At 27.5% G+C, this 20,545-nt stretch overlaps 3 protein-coding genes across 3 annotated transcripts; all 3 read left to right on the top strand.

Annotated features, from left to right (window-relative positions):
- Window positions 1-4,137: 4,137 nt before the first annotated feature.
- Window positions 4,138-8,056, top strand: LOC119681553 (golgin subfamily A member 7B-like). Its single transcript, XM_038094784.1, has 4 exons — window positions 4,138-4,334; window positions 4,531-4,657; window positions 4,750-4,902; window positions 7,549-8,056. The coding sequence occupies exons 2-4, from the start codon at window positions 4,544-4,546 to the stop codon at window positions 7,687-7,689; spliced, it is 408 nt and encodes a 135-aa protein (XP_037950712.1). The 5' UTR covers window positions 4,138-4,334; window positions 4,531-4,543; the 3' UTR covers window positions 7,690-8,056.
- A 2,180-nt stretch (window positions 8,057-10,236) lies between these two features.
- On the top strand, window positions 10,237-12,294 carry LOC119684764 (protein ANTAGONIST OF LIKE HETEROCHROMATIN PROTEIN 1-like). The gene is made up of 5 exons (XM_038098877.1): window positions 10,237-10,529; window positions 10,587-10,986; window positions 11,051-11,153; window positions 11,221-11,765; window positions 12,028-12,294. Exons 1-5 carry the CDS (start codon window positions 10,326-10,328, stop codon window positions 12,144-12,146), a joined length of 1,371 nt encoding a protein of 456 aa, XP_037954805.1. The 5' UTR covers window positions 10,237-10,325; the 3' UTR covers window positions 12,147-12,294.
- A 1,482-nt stretch (window positions 12,295-13,776) lies between these two features.
- Window positions 13,777-14,181, top strand: LOC119676273 (protein new-glue 1-like). Its single transcript, XM_038087510.1, has one exon. It carries the CDS (start codon window positions 13,777-13,779, stop codon window positions 14,179-14,181), a length of 405 nt encoding a protein of 134 aa, XP_037943438.1.
- Window positions 14,182-20,545: the final 6,364 nt, after the last annotated feature.

The raw sequence follows: 20,545 nt of genomic DNA, 5'->3' as shown, positions 1-20,545 counted from the left end.
GTTTCTTTTAGTCTGTATTGGTTTGATTTTATTCTGATCATCAGTATCACAACCCTATTAACTATAATTTTTTTAAAACAGTATTAAAGTACACTGATGTCTGCAGACTCTAAGAAATGCAGAGTCAAGCAAATAGATGTCTTATCTTCTCATACTTATCATACTCATACTGATCTGTAGAATATAGTTCTAGTACCTTCACCTGAATTTCATTGAACTGATTGACCTCTACGGTCTTGAATTTCCAATATAACCAATAATTATATTTTTAAGTGAAATAAAATTTTACAATATTAATATTTAAATTTAAATTCTTTCAATCAAGTGCATATGATGGTATGCGGCTGCATCACAGAGACCAAAAAAAATAAGTCTCCAGGTACACAGAGTGTTATCATAAGAATTGACTCACTACTTATATGAAAGGAACTCTACCTAGAGAGAACTCTACTTAAGCTCACAAAATGTGGTTTTTGATTATTTATATCTTAAGAATCTCGATCGTATGTTACGAAAATTTAAATTTAAAATTTATATTTTCAATCGAGAGGATTAAATAGGAACCTATTTTTTATGAATAAATTCAAACTTGAATATGGCAACCCTGAGCAGGAATATTAGGAAGATAGTAACTAGAATATTTTAATTTAGTGTATTAATGAAAGTTAAAAGTAAAAGTACCATGGTACATTAGGACAAATGACATCCTCAGGGATCTCAAGATTGATTCGATCAAAAAATACTTAAAGAATAGAGCCCTGAAATTATTTGCGAAAACTGACCTTACCAATATCGTGTCTCAGAATGGTTACAGGCTCCTCGGGGAGGTATGCAGATCTGAAGTCAATTATTACTTAGTCTGATGAAGTTATAAACAATGATCGAGTCAAGGCGTAAAGAGGGGTTTTAAAAATATCTCGAGTTAAGAAAGAGTAAAAGAAATAAAAAAATAAAAAGTAAAACTAAATATAACTTATGAAATGCATACACCGATATAAATTTTAAAATCATAAGTAGCGTATAAGAAGACGTTTTTGGTTGTTCACACTTCTCCTCCCCTTATCCTTACTGCACTCTGAAAATATTTTCCATCATTTTTATTAGAGATGTCATAATTTGTTGTTTTATAATAAATGTTTTCATATGAACCTTGAATTAGTTTTCAAAAATCCCCCTCAAATAAATCTCTGTGTACGGTCCTGGTATCGCAAGTCGATAAGATTAAACAACTTTCATTGTATTTTTATGTTGAATTTAGCTTAAATATTTCCTTTTATTAAAGATAATAAATCAAAGCAAATGTTTCAATTTGAATTCCATTAAAGATCTATAAGATATATTTGAATACAATTAGCTATCTAAGTGTTGATAATCACCGGATTGAGGATATGTTATTTATTTAACAAATATTGACGCGAATGTCAACGTTTTTTGTGAAAGTAAGTTGAAAAGCCGTCAACTGTGGTCGAGTAAAGCACTGGAATGCGATAAAGTTTATAGTCTCAATCTACTTAGGCACTATTACTGGTGTGCATGTACCTCAATGTACCTCATATATAATTACAACGTTACCACATCCTTGGCAGCGCTACTTAAACCGAACGGAAAATGCAAAACATTGCACCAAATTCAATGCTACATTAATTAAGTGAACCACAGCTTTAAGCAGGCTTTGCTTATACTATTGTAATCCAATTTGATTAAATCCTCTACAGCATTGATTGTAATATTGATTGCAGTGGCAACAATGGCCTTTGTGGCTTTTATGAGATGTGATCTTGAACATTTCCCAATTCATCAATTTATCTCAATTATGGAAAAAATTGCCTATATTAGAGACTTTCGTCTAATAAATCAGAGCTTAGATTTATGCAGCAATTGTTGCCAGCTGCAACCGCATGGAACACATGTCGCACGTTGCGCATGTTGCATGTTTAACATATCGCATGCGTCCACTACTGGCCTTGGCTCCATTGGGATCGATTGTGGCATTGCGTGTTCGTCATGCGCTAATCTCGTTGTCAAATGTTCATCATTTTTGTTGCAAATTTATTAAAATGATATTTTTTTCTTCTCTACTTGCTTGCCACCTCTTTTTCTTCTCCGTCTCCTTTACTTCTATATATGTGATTTATTTTTGATTGAAATTATTCAATTTTGTTTTGATTTTTCGCTTTCATCTGCTCTAATATACTTTCTTCCATGATTGCTGATAATTTGATGAAATTATAGTTCATTTTGCGTTTATTGTTCAAGATTGCCTAGGCTCATATGCTCAATGCATGTAATTTAATCCTTTCGGTTGGCATTTTATTTCACAAAATGGAAAATTTCACATTTTAGAGATTTCTCATATATATTTTCTATATTAAAAATTAAAGCGTAAAATTAAAACTTCCTCTCATTTTAATAACTGTATCTAATCTTTATAATTTTTAGAAAAAATTACTCTATAATTAATGACAATAAAATGAAAAAATTTATAGATGCTCACATCTACGAAGATTCCACTTTTCTTTGATCGTTTAACTTTCTTACAATTAACTACTTCTATGTATTTTTAACTTCTGCAAGTATAAATTCTTGAGTTTACACTAACGCACTTAACAATTTTACAACAATAACTGTGGTTTTTTTTTTCAAATCCATGCAAAATACATTCATAAACAAGATTCGATAATTATTAATGTATTTCAACTTGTTTGCACTATCTCAATTAACGCATTTTCGTAATTAACTTAGTTATTTGAAGTCATTCGTGGCAAAACTATATAAAATATTCGAAGTAATTACGTTAAATATGCACAATTATAGTCTAATTTACTTCAGTAAGAAAATGCCAGCTTTTAACATTCCAATGTAATAATAATATCTTTAAGTATTGACAGAAATAAAAAGTAAAAATAGCAGAGAATTATATTAAAAATTAAATTTAAAACTAACACAAACAACAAATTTTTGAAAATCAAATATTAAATTTACACTTTGCAATAATCGAACATTAATTAACATATCTTATGCAATTAAAATTAAGTGTTTATACTATGACAATTAAATTAGGGAACAAAAGAAAAACCAAAAAGGAAAAGCTAATATTATAAAAATCTTGAAATGAGAAATCAATTTCAAAAAATTAATTTATAAAGAAAAATATATGATTTATAGTTGTTGTTGTTGTGGTTTAAGTTAATTTATAAAGACAAATATATGATTTATAGTTGTTGTTGTTGTGGTTTAAGTTAGTGCTATTACGCACTTTTACTCTTTTGTTACTGGGGACTTATCCTTGTCCCACACTAAGCTTTAACTATACTAGAATTATTATCATCTTCACTTTAACCCCTAGATCCATAAATATTCGCATTACAATTATAGTTTTGATAAATTTACTATATAAACATTCAGTATTCTAATTATTCTATCTCTATTTTCCTTATTTATGAGGACAAAATTTCAGTGTTTGGGCTTTAAATTTAAAGACAGAAATCTATCATTTTTGGATTTTAATAGGTAACTTTAATGGAGTCTGCAGCATTTGATGCTTTCCACCTATCTAAACCAAAATTAGTTGAATCATTTAATAATATAAGTATATACAAATTTATTCGCAATTTTTCTTGGGTATAAAAACTTTATCTTCAATTTATCAAATCTGAGCCAGATTAAGAATTTGTTAGGTTATGTTTTCTCTCTGATTGTGAAAACCCAAACCAAAGCAACAAAAAATCTTATTTTATGTGAAAAAAACAAAACTTTAAAAATTCAAAAATTATTTAAATATTAAACTACTTCAGACATAAATGATTAGAACTGCATAAGCGCCAAAAAAAAAAAAATTAATTTTAAATTTTTTGCGTTTGACGCTCACTGAACTTCATTTGTCTTTATACAGTTTGAGTAAGACTGTTCTTTTCCGTTATACTATACTTATGTACAGTACAAATAAGAAAATATTGTGTTTGGCACTTGCATTATGAATTATTTAAGTAAACTGATGTTACTACAATAAAAACTTTCTATAAATGGTAAAAAAATAATATTTTATAATTTATTCATTTCTTTTTAACATTATCTTATATATGTAAATTAATTTTTAGAAAACATATTGATAAGCGGTTTGATATGTACCATACATTATACGGTTACTTAAGAAACGATTAGTCATACGACAACATGTTGAATCACCATCACTAAACCAAATCAGTCAAAAAAAAGTTTGTGCTTGGAAAAATATTTCTGCTTGACAGCAATTGGAATTAAATAAATTAATTAATAACAAATAAATAAACAAGAACTAACTTTTGAAAGCTTGTGTGTTACAGCAAAAAATCCAAGTGAGTATCAAGTTTATATTTATATAAATTGCAAGTCAAATTCCATTAGTGTCGTGACAAATTCCAATTTGTAGCAGAAGAAAAAAAATAAATGTGTCAAGATAAAGGAATGTGAAGAAACTTTAAAAAGTTATGAATTAAATTGTTATATATGAAAATTTTACTTATCAATTAATATATTTAATTGTGTTTATAGACTGATTTTGAAAATGGCCCAAGGTTCCACCTTGGCTACAGCCAACAAGGTTTTCATACAGCGCGACTACAGCGAAGGCACATCTGTCAAATTCCACACACGACTGCCCAGCGAGCTGGAAGGCTTGGTAAATATTTTGTGATATATTATTTATTCAATGCAGTATCCTGCTGTTTAGTTCAAGGATGCTACTATACAAATTACATTTTATTTTTATAGATTGAACGTCAAGTATTTGAATCAACCATCAACAGACTTAATGAATTTTTTGCCGAAGCGGAGCAAGGCTCATGCAGTACATATTGTGAAGGATGCATTGGGTGTATTACGGCTTATTTAATCTATATGTGTGCTGAGACGCATTATGAAAAAGTAAGTGCAGGAAACTTATTTGGTGTAGATACATACGAGCTCATGTAATTATAAAGATTATAGTCTCTTACTTTATTACAAACTTTAAGATTTGATTGTTACAACTTAATATATTTATTATATAAGTTAGATTATTGATAGAATCGTAACAAAATTGTGATATAATTGGGTAGAGTAATGACATACTCATATATTTATAAGGATTATAGTGTCTTACATTGATTATTAAAAACTTTAAGATTTGCTTATATCAACATAATATATTATATATATGTATATAGATTTGTAACAAGGTTGTGATATAATTGGGTAGGGTAGTAACATATTTGTCCATTAAAAGATAAAAACTTTTTCTTATCGTAATATATGATAATTATTCAACAAATGTTGAGAAGGTATAAATATCATCTTACACATGAAACAGTATTAACTTGAATACATCATCATTTAAATATTTTGATCCAACTTCAAATAACCATTAACGAACTTACTATCAAATAAGATTTTTTTAACGAATAGAACCCATTGAAGTCGAAAAAGGGAGCAGCACAACTAACTCCAAAAACTACACTGCTCTTAAGAAAAGAATCATTATTCTCTGCAAATCTGTATATTGTACTGTCTTGTTGTTGAAGCCATTGAGACACTATTGAAATTCATCATCTGTCTCTTCAAAGTGTATTTAAAGAAACACACTATTTTAATAGCATACAAAATCCGCATATAAAATAGGATTATGCCATTAATTCAATATTACTCTTACTATCCTCATCTCAGAAAGTCATTGAGTACAGGTGTAAACATATATCAGTTGTGGGTTTATAAAAACAAAATTAGAAATGAACTAAAAAGATTAAAATAAGTAACTTTAATTGATTATCAATAAACATTCAAAAGTTAGGCATATCAATAGACAGTTTACAAAACAGACAATAACGTGTGTGGCTCAATGAATGAAAATAGAGATAAATTCTGATATGAACTTCTATATCTAATCATATTATTAAAATTTAATTTTAAATTCAATAATAATGTGCTGCAAGCATTTCAAAAAAGAAATGTTTACTCTAAACAAAGACCAGCCTAGGAATGCGAAAACATACTTTTAGTCTATACATTTATAATGATATTTATTATATTATATTAATAAGTAGAAGAATGCATTGCTTCCATTCGGTATCAAAATTTTAACACAGATAGCCGTACATCAGAATACATATATTAATAAATCAGCTTCATCATTATAATTTGCAGCATGACAATCATACTTTTTTAAAAGAAAAACTGAGACTTAACTATTACAAGAACATCTGTGTCACATTGAAGAGTCATTTGACAACATCGACGCAAAGAATACATTAATACTATCGTCAGATTTCTGCAGTAAGCGATAGTACTTCTACGTACACATCATAGACTCATTTAACAACTTCAACACCCAAAAAACACAAATTCTATAAACAGATTTATTTAAGAATCCATAGTAATTAAAGGTCTACATTAAAGAGTAATTTGTCAATATTTGCGCAAAAAAAACATAAATCCTATCATCGAAGTTGTCCGAAAACCGATAGTACTTTAAGTCGTTATACTCAATAAAACACCTCTCTGAATTCTCTACCTAAACATCACACTAACCCAACTATACATCTTGGAATCCATTCATCTGTCATTTTCTGCAGGTTACCAATAAAACAACAACAATCTGAGATTTGTTACGACTTGTCTCTGTTAGATTTTTACTTTTATATTCTAAATGTCAATCTTCTATGAATTTTTCATAGAACAAATAAATTTACTGATGACATAGCATAAGAAACTGTTGAATATATAGAGATGAATAAAGAGAAATTTCCATTAAAATTTGGTCACGGTGCTAAGATTGTCCAAAGCTCCTCACGTTTACTCAGTGTTGCTCGATATTAATTGTTAGATTTTGCGCCTTTAAATAAGAATTAAACCAAATGTATTTATGTGGATATGCTTACATATACCTTTTAAACTTAGAAACAATCAAAAATAAACAAAATAGTAGTCTAATGTTGAGCGTTTTCCAAGTTAGTGCATCTTTACTCTTTTATACTTTTACTCTTTGATAACTGGGGGGTTTCTGCAAAGTTCCACCCATCTCACTGACTAATTTGTTTCTTCCTCATAGGCATCGTGATTATTTAATGACTGATGTTTATATTACAAGCCTTTTGACCAAAACTAAAAAAGCAAAAAATTGTCATGGCAAGTCGTCGTATGACTGTTTGTGTTACTGTTTGTCGATAAGCATTGCTTTAAATAGTGCTTATCACAACTTTGCTGGTGCACACATATTGATAGCAATTTTTTATATGCATACTAATATCAGGGAACTGCATTGAGTGCTCAACATTCAAATCATTGAATGTGTTTCAAGTTTACTCTCTTTGTCGTATATTCTACTCCATCCGATCCATACCTACAGCTGACAGTCAATCCAAAAATCATGTTAAAATTATGACTAGTTGGAGTTCTCTCACTCATATAAAGTATATCAGAACAGGTAGTTATACAAAGTCAAATAGCAAATGGCATTACAACCAGCAAAAAAAGCACAAATTGATATTAACGAATATTTAAAATATTAATATAATTCTTCATATACAATCTTTACAGACACTTCGTAAAATTTCCAAATTCATCGCTTCCCAAAATGAACGCATTTACAATCCTAAAGGTCTACAAATTATCGATCCCACCTATCGTGGCTTGCGTGTCATAGAAATATCGATATTGGATAGACCAGGAAGGACGTGACTCCCACTATCACACTCTACTGAAGAATTTTTCATGTAATATTTTTGCGCATAAAAAGCTTACGAAGCAGCAGGATTCGTTCGTAGTCACCAAATTAATGCATCAGCAGCCAAACTTCAAAAGGAAAATTTGTCATTAAAAACTGATATGTTTTATTATAATTTTGTTACATATATAATAATTTAATTAATAATTTTTTTCATTTCGGTTGTTTATTAATATATAATGTTTTATATTAGCATATTTTTAATACGAGAAGAGAGCAGTGTTTCATATTTAGGTTTAAGCTCTAAAAGCTATAGGGACGCAAACAAATTTACAATAATTTTATTAATTTATTGTATTTATACACACACATATATATATATATATATATATTAGTAGTATTTCTAATAATTTTTTCTTAATTGCATTTGTTTTTTGTATGATTTTTACATAGTTTGTGTTAAATAAAAAATTTATATAAAGGTTTTTTTTAAACAATTATTTTGCATATTTGTATGTAGTCATGATTCAGTCTTCATAAATAAAAACCATCAAGTATAAAGTAAAATAAAAATACTTATATATATATTTATACAACTTTCCGAGTAATTTCGATACATACTTAATTATAAGTTGGTGTGCTTTACATATAGTCTATATAAAAAATAGAAAATTATATAATTAAACTAAATGATATGATAACACACCTTTATAAACAATATTAATAAATCAAATTAATAATAGTAAAATTTTTTAAAAATGTTCTTAAAACACATATGTACTATATATCCATTAATATCAAGAGAAATTGTTAATAAGAAATACTTTGTAAAAGTAGTTAACAAAATTGAAAAGGTTAAAGTTAATAAAAATATGTATTAAAAAATTATGTAAAATCTATAATCTACATTGATTGTATTAAATAAGTATTTGATTTTGAGGAGATTTTTCTAATTATATATGTACTAGTACTTTTTTAATTTAATGTTGGAATTTTATGTATACAATATATGAAATTATTAAGTTCGATTAAATATTATAACTTTTGTTTATATTTTTTTTGTAATGTTTTGTTGAATTTTCGAGAATGAGGTTTACCCTGAGTCAAGCAGAAGGGTTAAATGGCACCTATATCTGTATCTACACATATAGTCCAGCAGTAATTAGTACATTGTGCTCTAGAGAGTTCATGCTGATATAACTTGCTGTAGCCACTCAGAAATATGAATGGAATAGCGTTTTGCTGGTAACACACAAATAAATAACAATGAAACCATAAATAATCTCGCCAGTAGTGAATTAACCATTTCCTTATCACTTATAGGGTTTAACTATCTCATAAGTCTCGTAAGAACTGGATTCAATCATTCAATTATACGGCTCATAGTGTTATTGTGAGTCAAGTTATTCGACTGCGAAACCTTTGATAGAAAAATGGATTAAATCTCAAATAAAAAACTATTGGCAAAACACTTTAGATAACAGCCAAGCTAAAGAGTTAATTTATCCTTGTAAGTACTATAAAGCGGTACTTTCAGTAAGAAACAATGGAGTTTACTGCTAGATTATTTGGCACTTCACTTTTGCCTACGAAACAACCTTAATAAAATAGTCTAAGATCATAAATAGCCGACTCTACTTATAAGAAAATGAGATCTCTAGGCACATTCTTTGTCACTATCCGACTGTAATATGAGCCAAGCAAAAAATAGTGAGAATTTTGGTAGAAATTTATATGTTGACACTATTTCATTAGCACAATTATCTGCTAATTTATTTAAATTAGAAGAATATTTCCTTAAAACAATTTATTGTAAAAACCGAGTATGCAAATATTAATTTAAAAACACAAAATTTACTGGTTATTAATAGTGAAAAGGGAATTTTAAAGAAAATCAAACAATTTACCTAATAGTACATTCACCTTGACTCATTTACGCAGTTTTATTGATGAGGCCGCTAATGAGATGAATTCAATATACAAAGAGTGATCTTATTATAAATAAATCCACTCATTTAAGTCGAAAAATAACGAGTGCACTCCTCAGAAATAAATTGAACTGTAAGCAAACGTCCTGAGAAACTATGTAAGTATTTAATAAAATCTTTGTTTTCATTATTTAAAATATATGTATTAGATATAAATAAATATATATATATACAAATGATTTAATATATCCATTACATGTATTTATTTTTGGAGTGATATATTAGTGAGTGAAGTTTATTAATTTATCAAATAGATACTGACAGTTCATTGTATTGCGTAGGTGCATTGCACGACAACGAACCTTCATTAATAGCTTTGTTGACATATAAAAAATCGATCAGCTGTAAAAATTAAATCATTATAATGAGAACGTTCGACTTTAAAACTGATTATTATAAATGACCGAGTGCATAAATGAGACGGTGTGAATATGCTTAAAAATTGGTTAAAGGTTTTAAAATGAACTAAAGATCGAATGCAACCATGCGTGAAGGGAAATTTTTGAAAGGGAAATTTTGTAAAATTATCAACTGTCACACGAAGTAAATATAAACAAACGGTACCGAGTTTGTTATTGTTTTACATTAGCTTTAATTAATTGTCGATTAAAGTATTTATTTAAATTAAAAAATTTAATTAAATATTTTTTGTGCGTTACAATATGGAAAATAAGGAGAATTTAATAAAATTCACATTAGATATGTGTGAAGCCGCTAGTAAATGTGTGGTGGATATGCATAACACAATTTATGAATATAGAAAACGACGTCAATTGCATCAAAGAAAATTAATGCTTATAAAGAAAAAACAATTGGCATTGATTTCATCAATACTCCTAAATAAACGGAGGCAATGCTGGGCTTTGGTAAGTGCATGCATTGGTTAAATTACATATCGTTGAGAATACAAATTGTTATTTCAGAAAAGACCAAGAAAGTTTTGGGAAAAGGATTGCCAAAAAAATGGCCCTGAGTTCTTCAAAGAAAATTTTCGCATGAGCACGAGTTCTTTCAAAGAACTATGCAAACTGCTGCAGACTTTGAAAAAAGATGACACAAACTTTCGTAGAGCAATTTGTTTGGAAAAACGGGTTGCAATCGCTTTGTATGCCCTTGGCTCATCGATTGAATTTAAAAAAATTGCTAATCTGTTTGGCGTTGGAAAGTCAACAGTTTGCAAGTGTTTCAATGAATTTTGTCAAGAGGTATGGAAAACTCTTCTACCTTTATATATAAGCGCCCTGCCATTAAACAGTGAAGAAGTACAAGAGCAAATCAGCGGATTCGAGCGCTTAGGCTTTCCGCAATGTTTAGGTGCAATAGGTAAGTACCTGATTTACTATTGTTAAAATAAATTTATCGTAATACAATGTCTACAAAATTTAAGATACTTGTCACATTAAAGTAAAACCAGAATTTGACAACGCGGATGACTATTATAATTCTAAAGACTGGTACTCGATGGTTTTATTTGCTTTAGTCGATTTTAGGTCAGTATTTAATTTATGTAATGAACCATTGAATAAGCATTAGACACATTTCAATATTTATTTGTAGATGCCGTTTTCTTTACATCAATGTTGGTAATCCCGGAAGAGTAAAGGACTCTGACATTTTCGAAAACTCGTCATTAAAACAGCAATTGGATAACTGCAGTGTGCTAGAAGAAAACAGTAAGGTGATTAATGGTGTGAAAGTCCCAGTTTTGGTCCTTGGAGATGCTGCCTTTAAATTTTCTACAAGAGTAATGAAACCTTATAGTTGCGATGATAGTGCTAATATTGCCCAAAAAACATTCAACAACCAATTATCTAAATGTCGAAAAGTAGTTGATAATGCTTTTGAGCAGCTCAAGGCAAGATTTCCAAGAATAGGAAAGGGCATAGATAGCAAAATCGATAACGCCAGCAGTATTATACGAACGTGTTGCGTTTTACACAACTTTTTATATGAAAATAATGATGTTGTGAACAAAGATTGGATACGTGATTTTAAAACGCAACAGCAGGCTTCGGAACTACAGCAACCAGAAGAAATTACAACAGAAAATGACGACGATAGAAATGGAGAAAAAATAAGAAGATGTTTAGCCAGATTATTTAGTAAGTTCTAATTAAATATATACAAAAAAATTATATTAATTTATATTTACAAGTTTGTTTAATCTTTATTAATTCTACAAGTTGCTTTCCACGCTTCCGTTTGTTTCTATTAAAGTTCCAATGCACTAGTATTGTGCATATATTATATAGCAGATTGTTGCATCCATTTTTTACTACAGCACTGTCAGCTCCTGTCTTTAATTCATTAAGATTTTTCATATATTTTAAATTGTCGTAATTGAAATTTGCTCTTTTTGTTTAGACACGCAATCTGAATCATCAGAAAACGAAATCGGATCTGCAGACAGTGATGATAACAATGATGTAAATATTTACTTTGAGAGCGACAACGAGTATGAATATCTCAATGATACATCATAATTTAATTAAAAAATAAAAAATAAATTAGATTAATTTCATTAAATTTAATATAATTCACCTCAGGGTTTTATGTCCCAATGAAGTTGTATTAAAAATGTGTATATTACTGTATTTATTTTTTAACAAATTGGAATACTAACAATTTCTTGTGTTTAAAATAAATGATTGATTTTAATAATAATTAACAGTAATTTGTAAACAAAGTAATAATTAATAATAATAGTAATAAAAGTAATAATTGTTAAGTAATGATTAATAATAATATGTATTTTATTTATATTTTATTATAAATATTTTATTCTTGGTTCGATTTTAGACTAAACCACAATCTTATTTGTTCCAAACAATTCCTCATCTTTCCAACATATATTTATTTTTTTCAATGAGGAATTTATTGGTGCATTATCTTGATATATTTCTTGAGAACACCATATTGTTCAGCCCTTAAAGTAGTTAACACCGTGAGACAAATACTAACTGAACTCACTAACGTGAATTTTATAATGTGAAATAATTATACATTATTACTGGCTTCCTGACTAATAGATTTAGTATGTTAAATATTCATATATTATCCTGATATATTTCTGAAGTACACCATGCTGTTCACCCTTCAGGGTATTTAACCCAGTAAGACAACTAAGGATTAAACTCACTAACGCCAATCTCATAATGTATAGTGTTACCCACTACACCTTATTACTGGCTTCCTGAACTAGATAAATTTAGAATGTTAAATATTTATATATGACCTTTTCTGTGTTCTTTCTATGGAGTGTGGAATTCTCTAAAATTGAGGTAAAGTAAATTGAAATTTAATGTATTTAATATTTTTGGTTTAAAGTTTTCAAAATTATTTATTTATTTATTAAACATCTTATAAAAGTTTCACAATGGTAATAATTAGTTTACCAAATTTTTATCTAATTTACCCTTCTCAAAATTCTAATTTACTATTTCCCTCAATTTACCATCAACTTACTCGCACACCGCCATAATAATAGATAGTTTATAGTATCTATTTTTTCTATTTATTTCTTAAAGATGGTTTTAATGGTTTCAATGGTTATATTCATTTTATTCTTAATAAAAAAGCTTCATTACTAATATTACATCGGGCGCAGGTACAAGATAATTTGAAAAATAATTTTTAATCAAAAAAAGGGTGAGTCCAAGTACCTTTATTCGGTTTATCGCACACGCTAAGATTAAATTGAATATATATAAACTGATTCCGCAGTAAGGACCAGAGTATGCAGGCGATCGAAGGATCGTCTATCACTAATTTATTCATTTAAAACTCACATTGGGAGCAATAACAAATCGGTGATAGATGTTTATTTAATCGTCTGGGGGTTATGTTACCCAGAGCAAATTTTGTATGCATTACTCCTATCGCAAAATTAATTTTATTTAATATTGTTATATGGCATGTGTTCAATAATTATTTATTTATTTATGTTTTTACAAAACCTTTTTAAACACCCAAAAAAAAAACCCAAATAAAAAAGATATAAATATTTGCTCAAATTAAACATCGACCGTTCCGTATAAAAGCACTTCGATTTAAAAATTTTTAAACAGATTTCTATAAAATTTTGAAGTGATATAAAATATTTGCTAACATAGAATGAAGCTTTTGGCAATTTTTGCGTATCTCACAATCATTGGACTGATATATGTTAAAGCACAAACAACAACAGTTGGTTCTCCAACAACGAGTACGGCTGCAGGAACTACAACTACGGGCGCACCTACCACAACCACTACAGCAGATACAACAACCACAACAGCAGTCACAACAACCACAACAATAGCCCCTACAACGACAACAACAACCACCACCACCACTACAATATCTGGAGTTAGAAGACGAAGAGTACGACTTACGAATATGAGAATTTCAGGAACACGTAGATTTCGACGTAGAAGACGCAACACTGCTAGACCCAGTGTTATAATACTTAACAGACGTAATCGTGTTAATCGTCGCAATATTAGGAATCCTAGAGTTGTTGTTGTGGGTAAAAAATAATGATTAATTGTATTAAAGTAATTGTTGACAATTGGAATAATTTTAGTTCAAAATAAAAAAAATTATATACGTATAATTGTTAATTGAATGACTTTTATCACAGTTTATCTTACTTAAGTATAAAAAAATTTTAAAGTTTTGTATTTAAATTAATAATAGGAACTGTCACACTTTCTTTAGTTAAGAAAAGTCCATTTATGTAATCTTGAAGAAAAATATAATCTTTCTACACATCGTCTACAACAATTTCTCCATTACCCGGATACTCCCATAGCTAGATAGATATCGATAACTTAATGCTAATAACCTGTTCCAGAAAGTGGAAGTGAATTTTTTTTAAGTTTGTTAAGTAAGCATATACAGTTTCAATATTTATTTACCAGACTAATAATAATTCTAAAATCTAAATATATTTATTTATGCCTATTCACAAGTGAGACCCTTCATGATCGCATATATAAAAGAAAATCACATACACCAATAATATAAGCAGGATGTAACCATGTGACTAAAAAATTCGATTAATACGTTTTTTTAATTTAATTTTTTGTGATATTTTATCTCTTTTTTCCGTCATTTATGTACCTCACCAGTAATTGTGTTCTGGTACTGAGTGAGAGTCCCAGAAAGGAAATGAAATAAAGATCATACTAGATCATCATACTAGATCATTAGTTTTATTTATGGATTATATTGTCAATAAAGAATATATTTCTTTCTCTTTCTTTCTTACGCTAATGCCGATATGAAATTCTGTGGGTTCTCAGGGAATTGATTGATTTCGGTTAACTTTGGAAAATAAGAAATTAAAATTAAACAGGTAAATATTTCAATACGTCAAGATCAATGATATTTAAATCAAATAACTGGAAATCTGAAGCTCCATAAATTTATATAAATAATTGTAGTTTTAAACTAACAAATAAATTTGTAAAATATATCGAAGAGCATATTTAAAAGAAAAATCTGAAGAAATAACAACATATATATAGGATTTAAACGAAAATTGTGACTGAAATATCTTAAAACGATATAACTATTTTAATACTAATAAATATTATATATATTTGCAAAAGCTAAAATGAATGGATATTATATGAGACCAAATAAAAGCAATACAATAGAAAGAACAATAGAACATAAAGAGCTGGCTGCCTTCTTTTGAGTAAATTTTATAGTTTAGCAATAAAAAATAGTTCATATTTTTGAAGGTAGGGAGCAGAATTAAAGACAGGAAGCAGAATTAATAAATCCAGAACTTCTCCGTAACTAAATATGGTATACGCGCTTATCCTATTACTTATAATATATAAGTATGTATATTGAGGGTAATATATAGAATGATGAAATAATAGTTTAAAATTTATAATCATTGTCAAAATAAAGAAACATAATTAATTTCTTCGGCCTATAACTAACTATAGAGATACTAAAATTAAAACCCAAAATTTTTCTATAATAAAAGACCTTATAACTGGCAAATAGTTTGCGAACAGTATACTTTTCTGTGATAATGATATTAAAAGATAATTAACATTGGTTCTAGTGAGAAATACAATTATATATAATGAGAAAAAATTTTTCAATTTTAATTAGAGTTGCAAGAAATACCCTGCACAGGGATGATCAAAACTGTAGGTATTATTGAAATAAGCGTCTTGCACATTTTTATTATCAAATTAAAAATTTATTCGGAATAATTTTATTAATTATTAACTTTATTATTTATTATTAATAATTTTATTTTATTAATTGCATTGATTCAAATGATAATAACATAACACAAAATTTAACAAAGTGGAAGTGGGATCATCTGGATTATGGCCTACACTTTTAATATTTCATTGCCTGTCGCTGCTATGTAGAAATGAGGAAGAATAATGTTTTAAATAAGGGTTTGTGTCTATAAATAAGGGTCTATTCAACTATTCCACTTACGAATAAAATATTTAAATTATTTTCTTTATTTATTAATATTATTTATTATTTACATTTCACTTAATTTGTCAAATGCTCTATATTTAAACAATTGTTTCAATTTTTGCTAAATTTTTGCGCATTTTATTTTTTTATTTATAAAAAAAAACAATTCTTTGTTTTATATGATAATAAGTTTAAGCAAAACTATGAACTTAACCTGTATACACTGAAGTGTGAGAAGGTTTCCGATTATGAACTTGAACTTGTGGGAGTAGTGGAAGGTCTCATTTTAAAAAATATTATTATTAAAATTATTTAATATATAAACTGTAGCACTTATCTGGATTACAAAATTGCTGAGCACAAATATTTCAACGGTCAAGTTTGTGAAGAAATATTTGAAGATCCCAAATTTTCTGTAGGATCACCAATTAACAAAACGTTTTAGTATAAAAAAATATATATGTCATTGTTAATACCCTAAAACATTCTAACCATTCTAACCTGCATAACAAATATGCAGACAAGTTTCTTAATCCAAATCTTATCTAATCTAATCTAAATCTAAACTAACACTGAACTTAGTGGTTTCTTAACAGCTCAAGTTCCTTTGTGTATTTTTCCAACTTCTATGAAGTTTTTTTGTTTTTTTCCCTGTTTAAATAACTATAATGTTACGTAAAGTAATATTAAAAAAATAATAAAGCAAAGTAAATAAATACTATTTATATAATTATTTTTACAGTTGCAAATTTTTATATATACCATACTTATACGAAACTTGTCGGAAAGTACGTAACAAAATTTTGCAAATTTTTATTTGTTTTCCATTTTGCAAATAAAAACAAGTTTGTTATAGTAAATTTACTTATATACATATATTGTTTATTTATTTGCTTTTTAAAAATAAAAATAAAATTTAAAAAACCCATGTGTACCTATTAATGAGGATTGCCTCATCTTTCTTCATTTTTAGTTCTTCATTTATATTGCTTTCTTTAATTCAATCTAATTAAATTCCTTAAATAATGGCCATGATAATCCTTAATCGCATTAAGCTATTTAATAGTATGTTAGTTGAAGAATCGGTTATGGTTTACTTGTTCTGAAAAACTGATCAGATACGAACGCGGGCTAATACCAATCACTGTGGATATTGGAGGACCGTAAAAACAAATACATACCTTCATAGTTGTTTTCGACAAAAATAAAAATAAAGTTATAACGTTAAATTTAATTTTATTAATTATTATTTTCTAAATTCATCTACTTGATATGACATAAAAATAAAATATGGTTTTACCAGAACACCACAAGAAAATTCGCGTAATTGTAGTAGATTAAAAACAAGTCGCGGGCCGCACAAACATAAGCCGTTATTTGGACAGCTCTGATCTAAAAAGTCCATGAAATTATCGTCACGGAACTAAGAATCAATCATTATACTATTTGCATAAACTTGATAACAATAAGAAAGTTGATGACTGGGATCCTATTGAACTAAAAGAAAGAAATGTAATCAACTGAATATCAAATAGGACAAAATAATCATCATTTAGGATGATAACGTTTTTACCAAAAAATATGGAAAACTTTTTACTAAAGTATTAACACTAAATACTAATAAAGACTAAACTACTATTCTATTTGGGAACATTAAGTGTTAATTGATTAAACCATAAATGTTACGCCTTCGATTGCTATTGAAAAGACCAAGCTCTATGCTCACAATATGATGAGGCTAATATTAATATTAAACATTAATTAATATTAATTTAGTATGTTTGATATTATAATCTTTGATTATCTTAGACATATATTACGAGATTCTAGTTTTAATATATTTATAACAAACATATAATGAAATAAAAATTTATGCAAAAAATAAATATGATTATCATATACTCTAACATGTACTAGAACAAATTATATCTCTATTAAAATACATACATAATATATGCCAGTAAATATTGCGCCTTCCTTAAATTATCTTAAGCACAAGAAACACTTGTGTTAACTTAATTCAAGGCTATTAAGTTTTTGGCTATAAATGAAAAAGAATACCAAAATTTTAATTGATGTATTATCACAGAAGCGAAACGTAAATTTTGTGACTATTTGTACATAGACGTAGTGAAAGTGCGGGACGTGGGGACAAGCTAAGGAACAATTTCCTTACATAAAGACAAAATAATAGCATATTTAAATGCAACTGTTAACATAGATATTCCTATTTTCACCATTAGTCTAGCATTGATAGACCGCTTTACTCCATAGGTTTTCTTATGGAAGTCTGTACTGCTCCTTAGGCTCCTTTTGTCTACTCCCATGTGTTTGTGGTTAGAATAACTTAGAAATTGTGCAGCTAGTATAAAGATAAGAGAAATATTAATATTATGCGTACATATATAATAATTTTTTTCTATTTATGGAATATATTTATTTAAATATATCTATTGCAAATAATCTTCTTTTTTTATTCTTCTTACTCTTATTATTAACAATGTGTATATTAAATTTTGTCAAAATATTTTTAACGTAAAGAATATGCCATTAAAACCTTATTAGTTCTCTATCAGAATGAATACTAGAGTAAAATTTTACGCAAAGATTGTAGTAGAAATGTCAAATAAATAAATATTTATATTCAATCCTTCAATAAACTTATCGACGTACTTCTACATATTTGTTTACCTGAATGGAAGAAATTTATTCACTAAGTTTTTAAGCTAATTATATGAAATATTCCATCTATCAATCTAGACATATGTGTCCTATGTAACATATGTAACTATATTTTAAACTCAAGCGATTAATGGTTTTAGATTTACTCCGTCATAATTGTCAGCTGAAAATTGTCCAATTAAATTTTTATTATTAGTATTTACTGGAATAAGAAAGGGACCGTACTGAAAGAGCAACTATCTCATCGATAACAGATATAGATATATAAAACATGGGACATAAGCCAGAGAGAGAAATATGTAGATAAAAATATTTGTATAAAATGCTTAGAACTTCTACGAACTATTGATGCTTAAGATAAAAAACTATTTAATAAATAAGTAATAAATATTTGATTTGTAAAGGCACAATCTGTTCTACTAACTCTCTTCATTTTAATATTATTTAGTCTATATTAATTAGAAAAATAAAAATTTTTTCTATATAAGAACTTAAGTAAAAATTTGAACTTAAAAAAAAAAATTTAAATCATATTGGTTTATATTCGTATAAGATCCATTTTGGGAAAATTGAGAATTACGGTTTTGAAAGTAATGTTTTGTTAATACTATTTTTTCTCACCTAAGTTCAAAGTAAAAAAGTAAAAATTTGAACTTAGGAAAAAAAATTTAAATCATATGGGTTTATATTCGTATAAGATTCATTTTGGGAATTACGGTTTTAAAAGTAATGTTTTGTTAATACTATTTTTTCTCACCACCTCACTATTCTGGAGATTTGCGCCTTAAATACATTTCTTTCATCCTATACAACTATTGCATTTTTTTGAACCATTACTATAATAGTTCATATGTGACATGAAGATCATACGTGCAGTATGATCCAAATTGGGTTATAGTATGATCTCAATCAACTTTTGTTTATATCCTTAGTTACTTTTAAAAATTTAAATAGTTATATATAAATTGTTTTATATATAAATATAAACAGTTTTTTAAAAACATGTGTTTTATTTTTTTTCTAAACTGCTATGTTTAAGTTATATGTATTTTAGAGAACAACAATCAGATCGTTAACTGGTTGGCGTAATTTTTATTATTAAAAATAATTTTAATAAATGGTTTATCACGACTTGCGTCGAGATAATATAGCTAAATGGTTTATCATCTAATAATGTCTAATAGTAATTACTGAAATATATTTTATTCAGGTATTTAATACATTCTTAGTACAGGAGGAGTTATATCTGTTATTGTCCTCTAAAAAGAAAACTATTATTATTTAATAAATAATAGATCTTTTGATAAAGCTTAATTACTATAGAGATTTAAATTCAATTGCCTATATTCATTTATGCAGAACATTTATTTAATTTAGCTATTTGTTCTAAAAATGTATATAATTTTATATTGTGTTGTATTCTAAAAATATGTCTAAATATGTTATATTTATTTAAAATATTTTATATTAAAATAAAATTTGCGTAAATTAAACAAAGCAAATATTTGTGAAATGTTTTTTCAAATTTCTGAAACAAATTCCTATAAAAGGCCTGAACCCGACATAAAATTTATTAATTTCATTATTAATCAGAAACAATATAAATTTTAGGAACTACGAAATGAAGTATATTTTTGTGGTGTTAATTATTTTGATTATAGGAATTAGCTATATAAACGCCCAAAGTGGGGCCACTGGATCAAGTCCTCCTGCTACTGCTCCTACTGGAACAACTTCTCCAACAGCAGCAACAGGCGGC

The sequence above is a fragment of the Teleopsis dalmanni genome, chromosome 2 (genome assembly GCF_002237135.1).
Source record: "Teleopsis dalmanni isolate 2A chromosome 2, ASM223713v2, whole genome shotgun sequence".
Taxonomy (NCBI): domain Eukaryota; kingdom Metazoa; phylum Arthropoda; class Insecta; order Diptera; family Diopsidae; genus Teleopsis; species Teleopsis dalmanni.
This window is presented reverse-complemented; position numbering and strand designations above follow the sequence as displayed.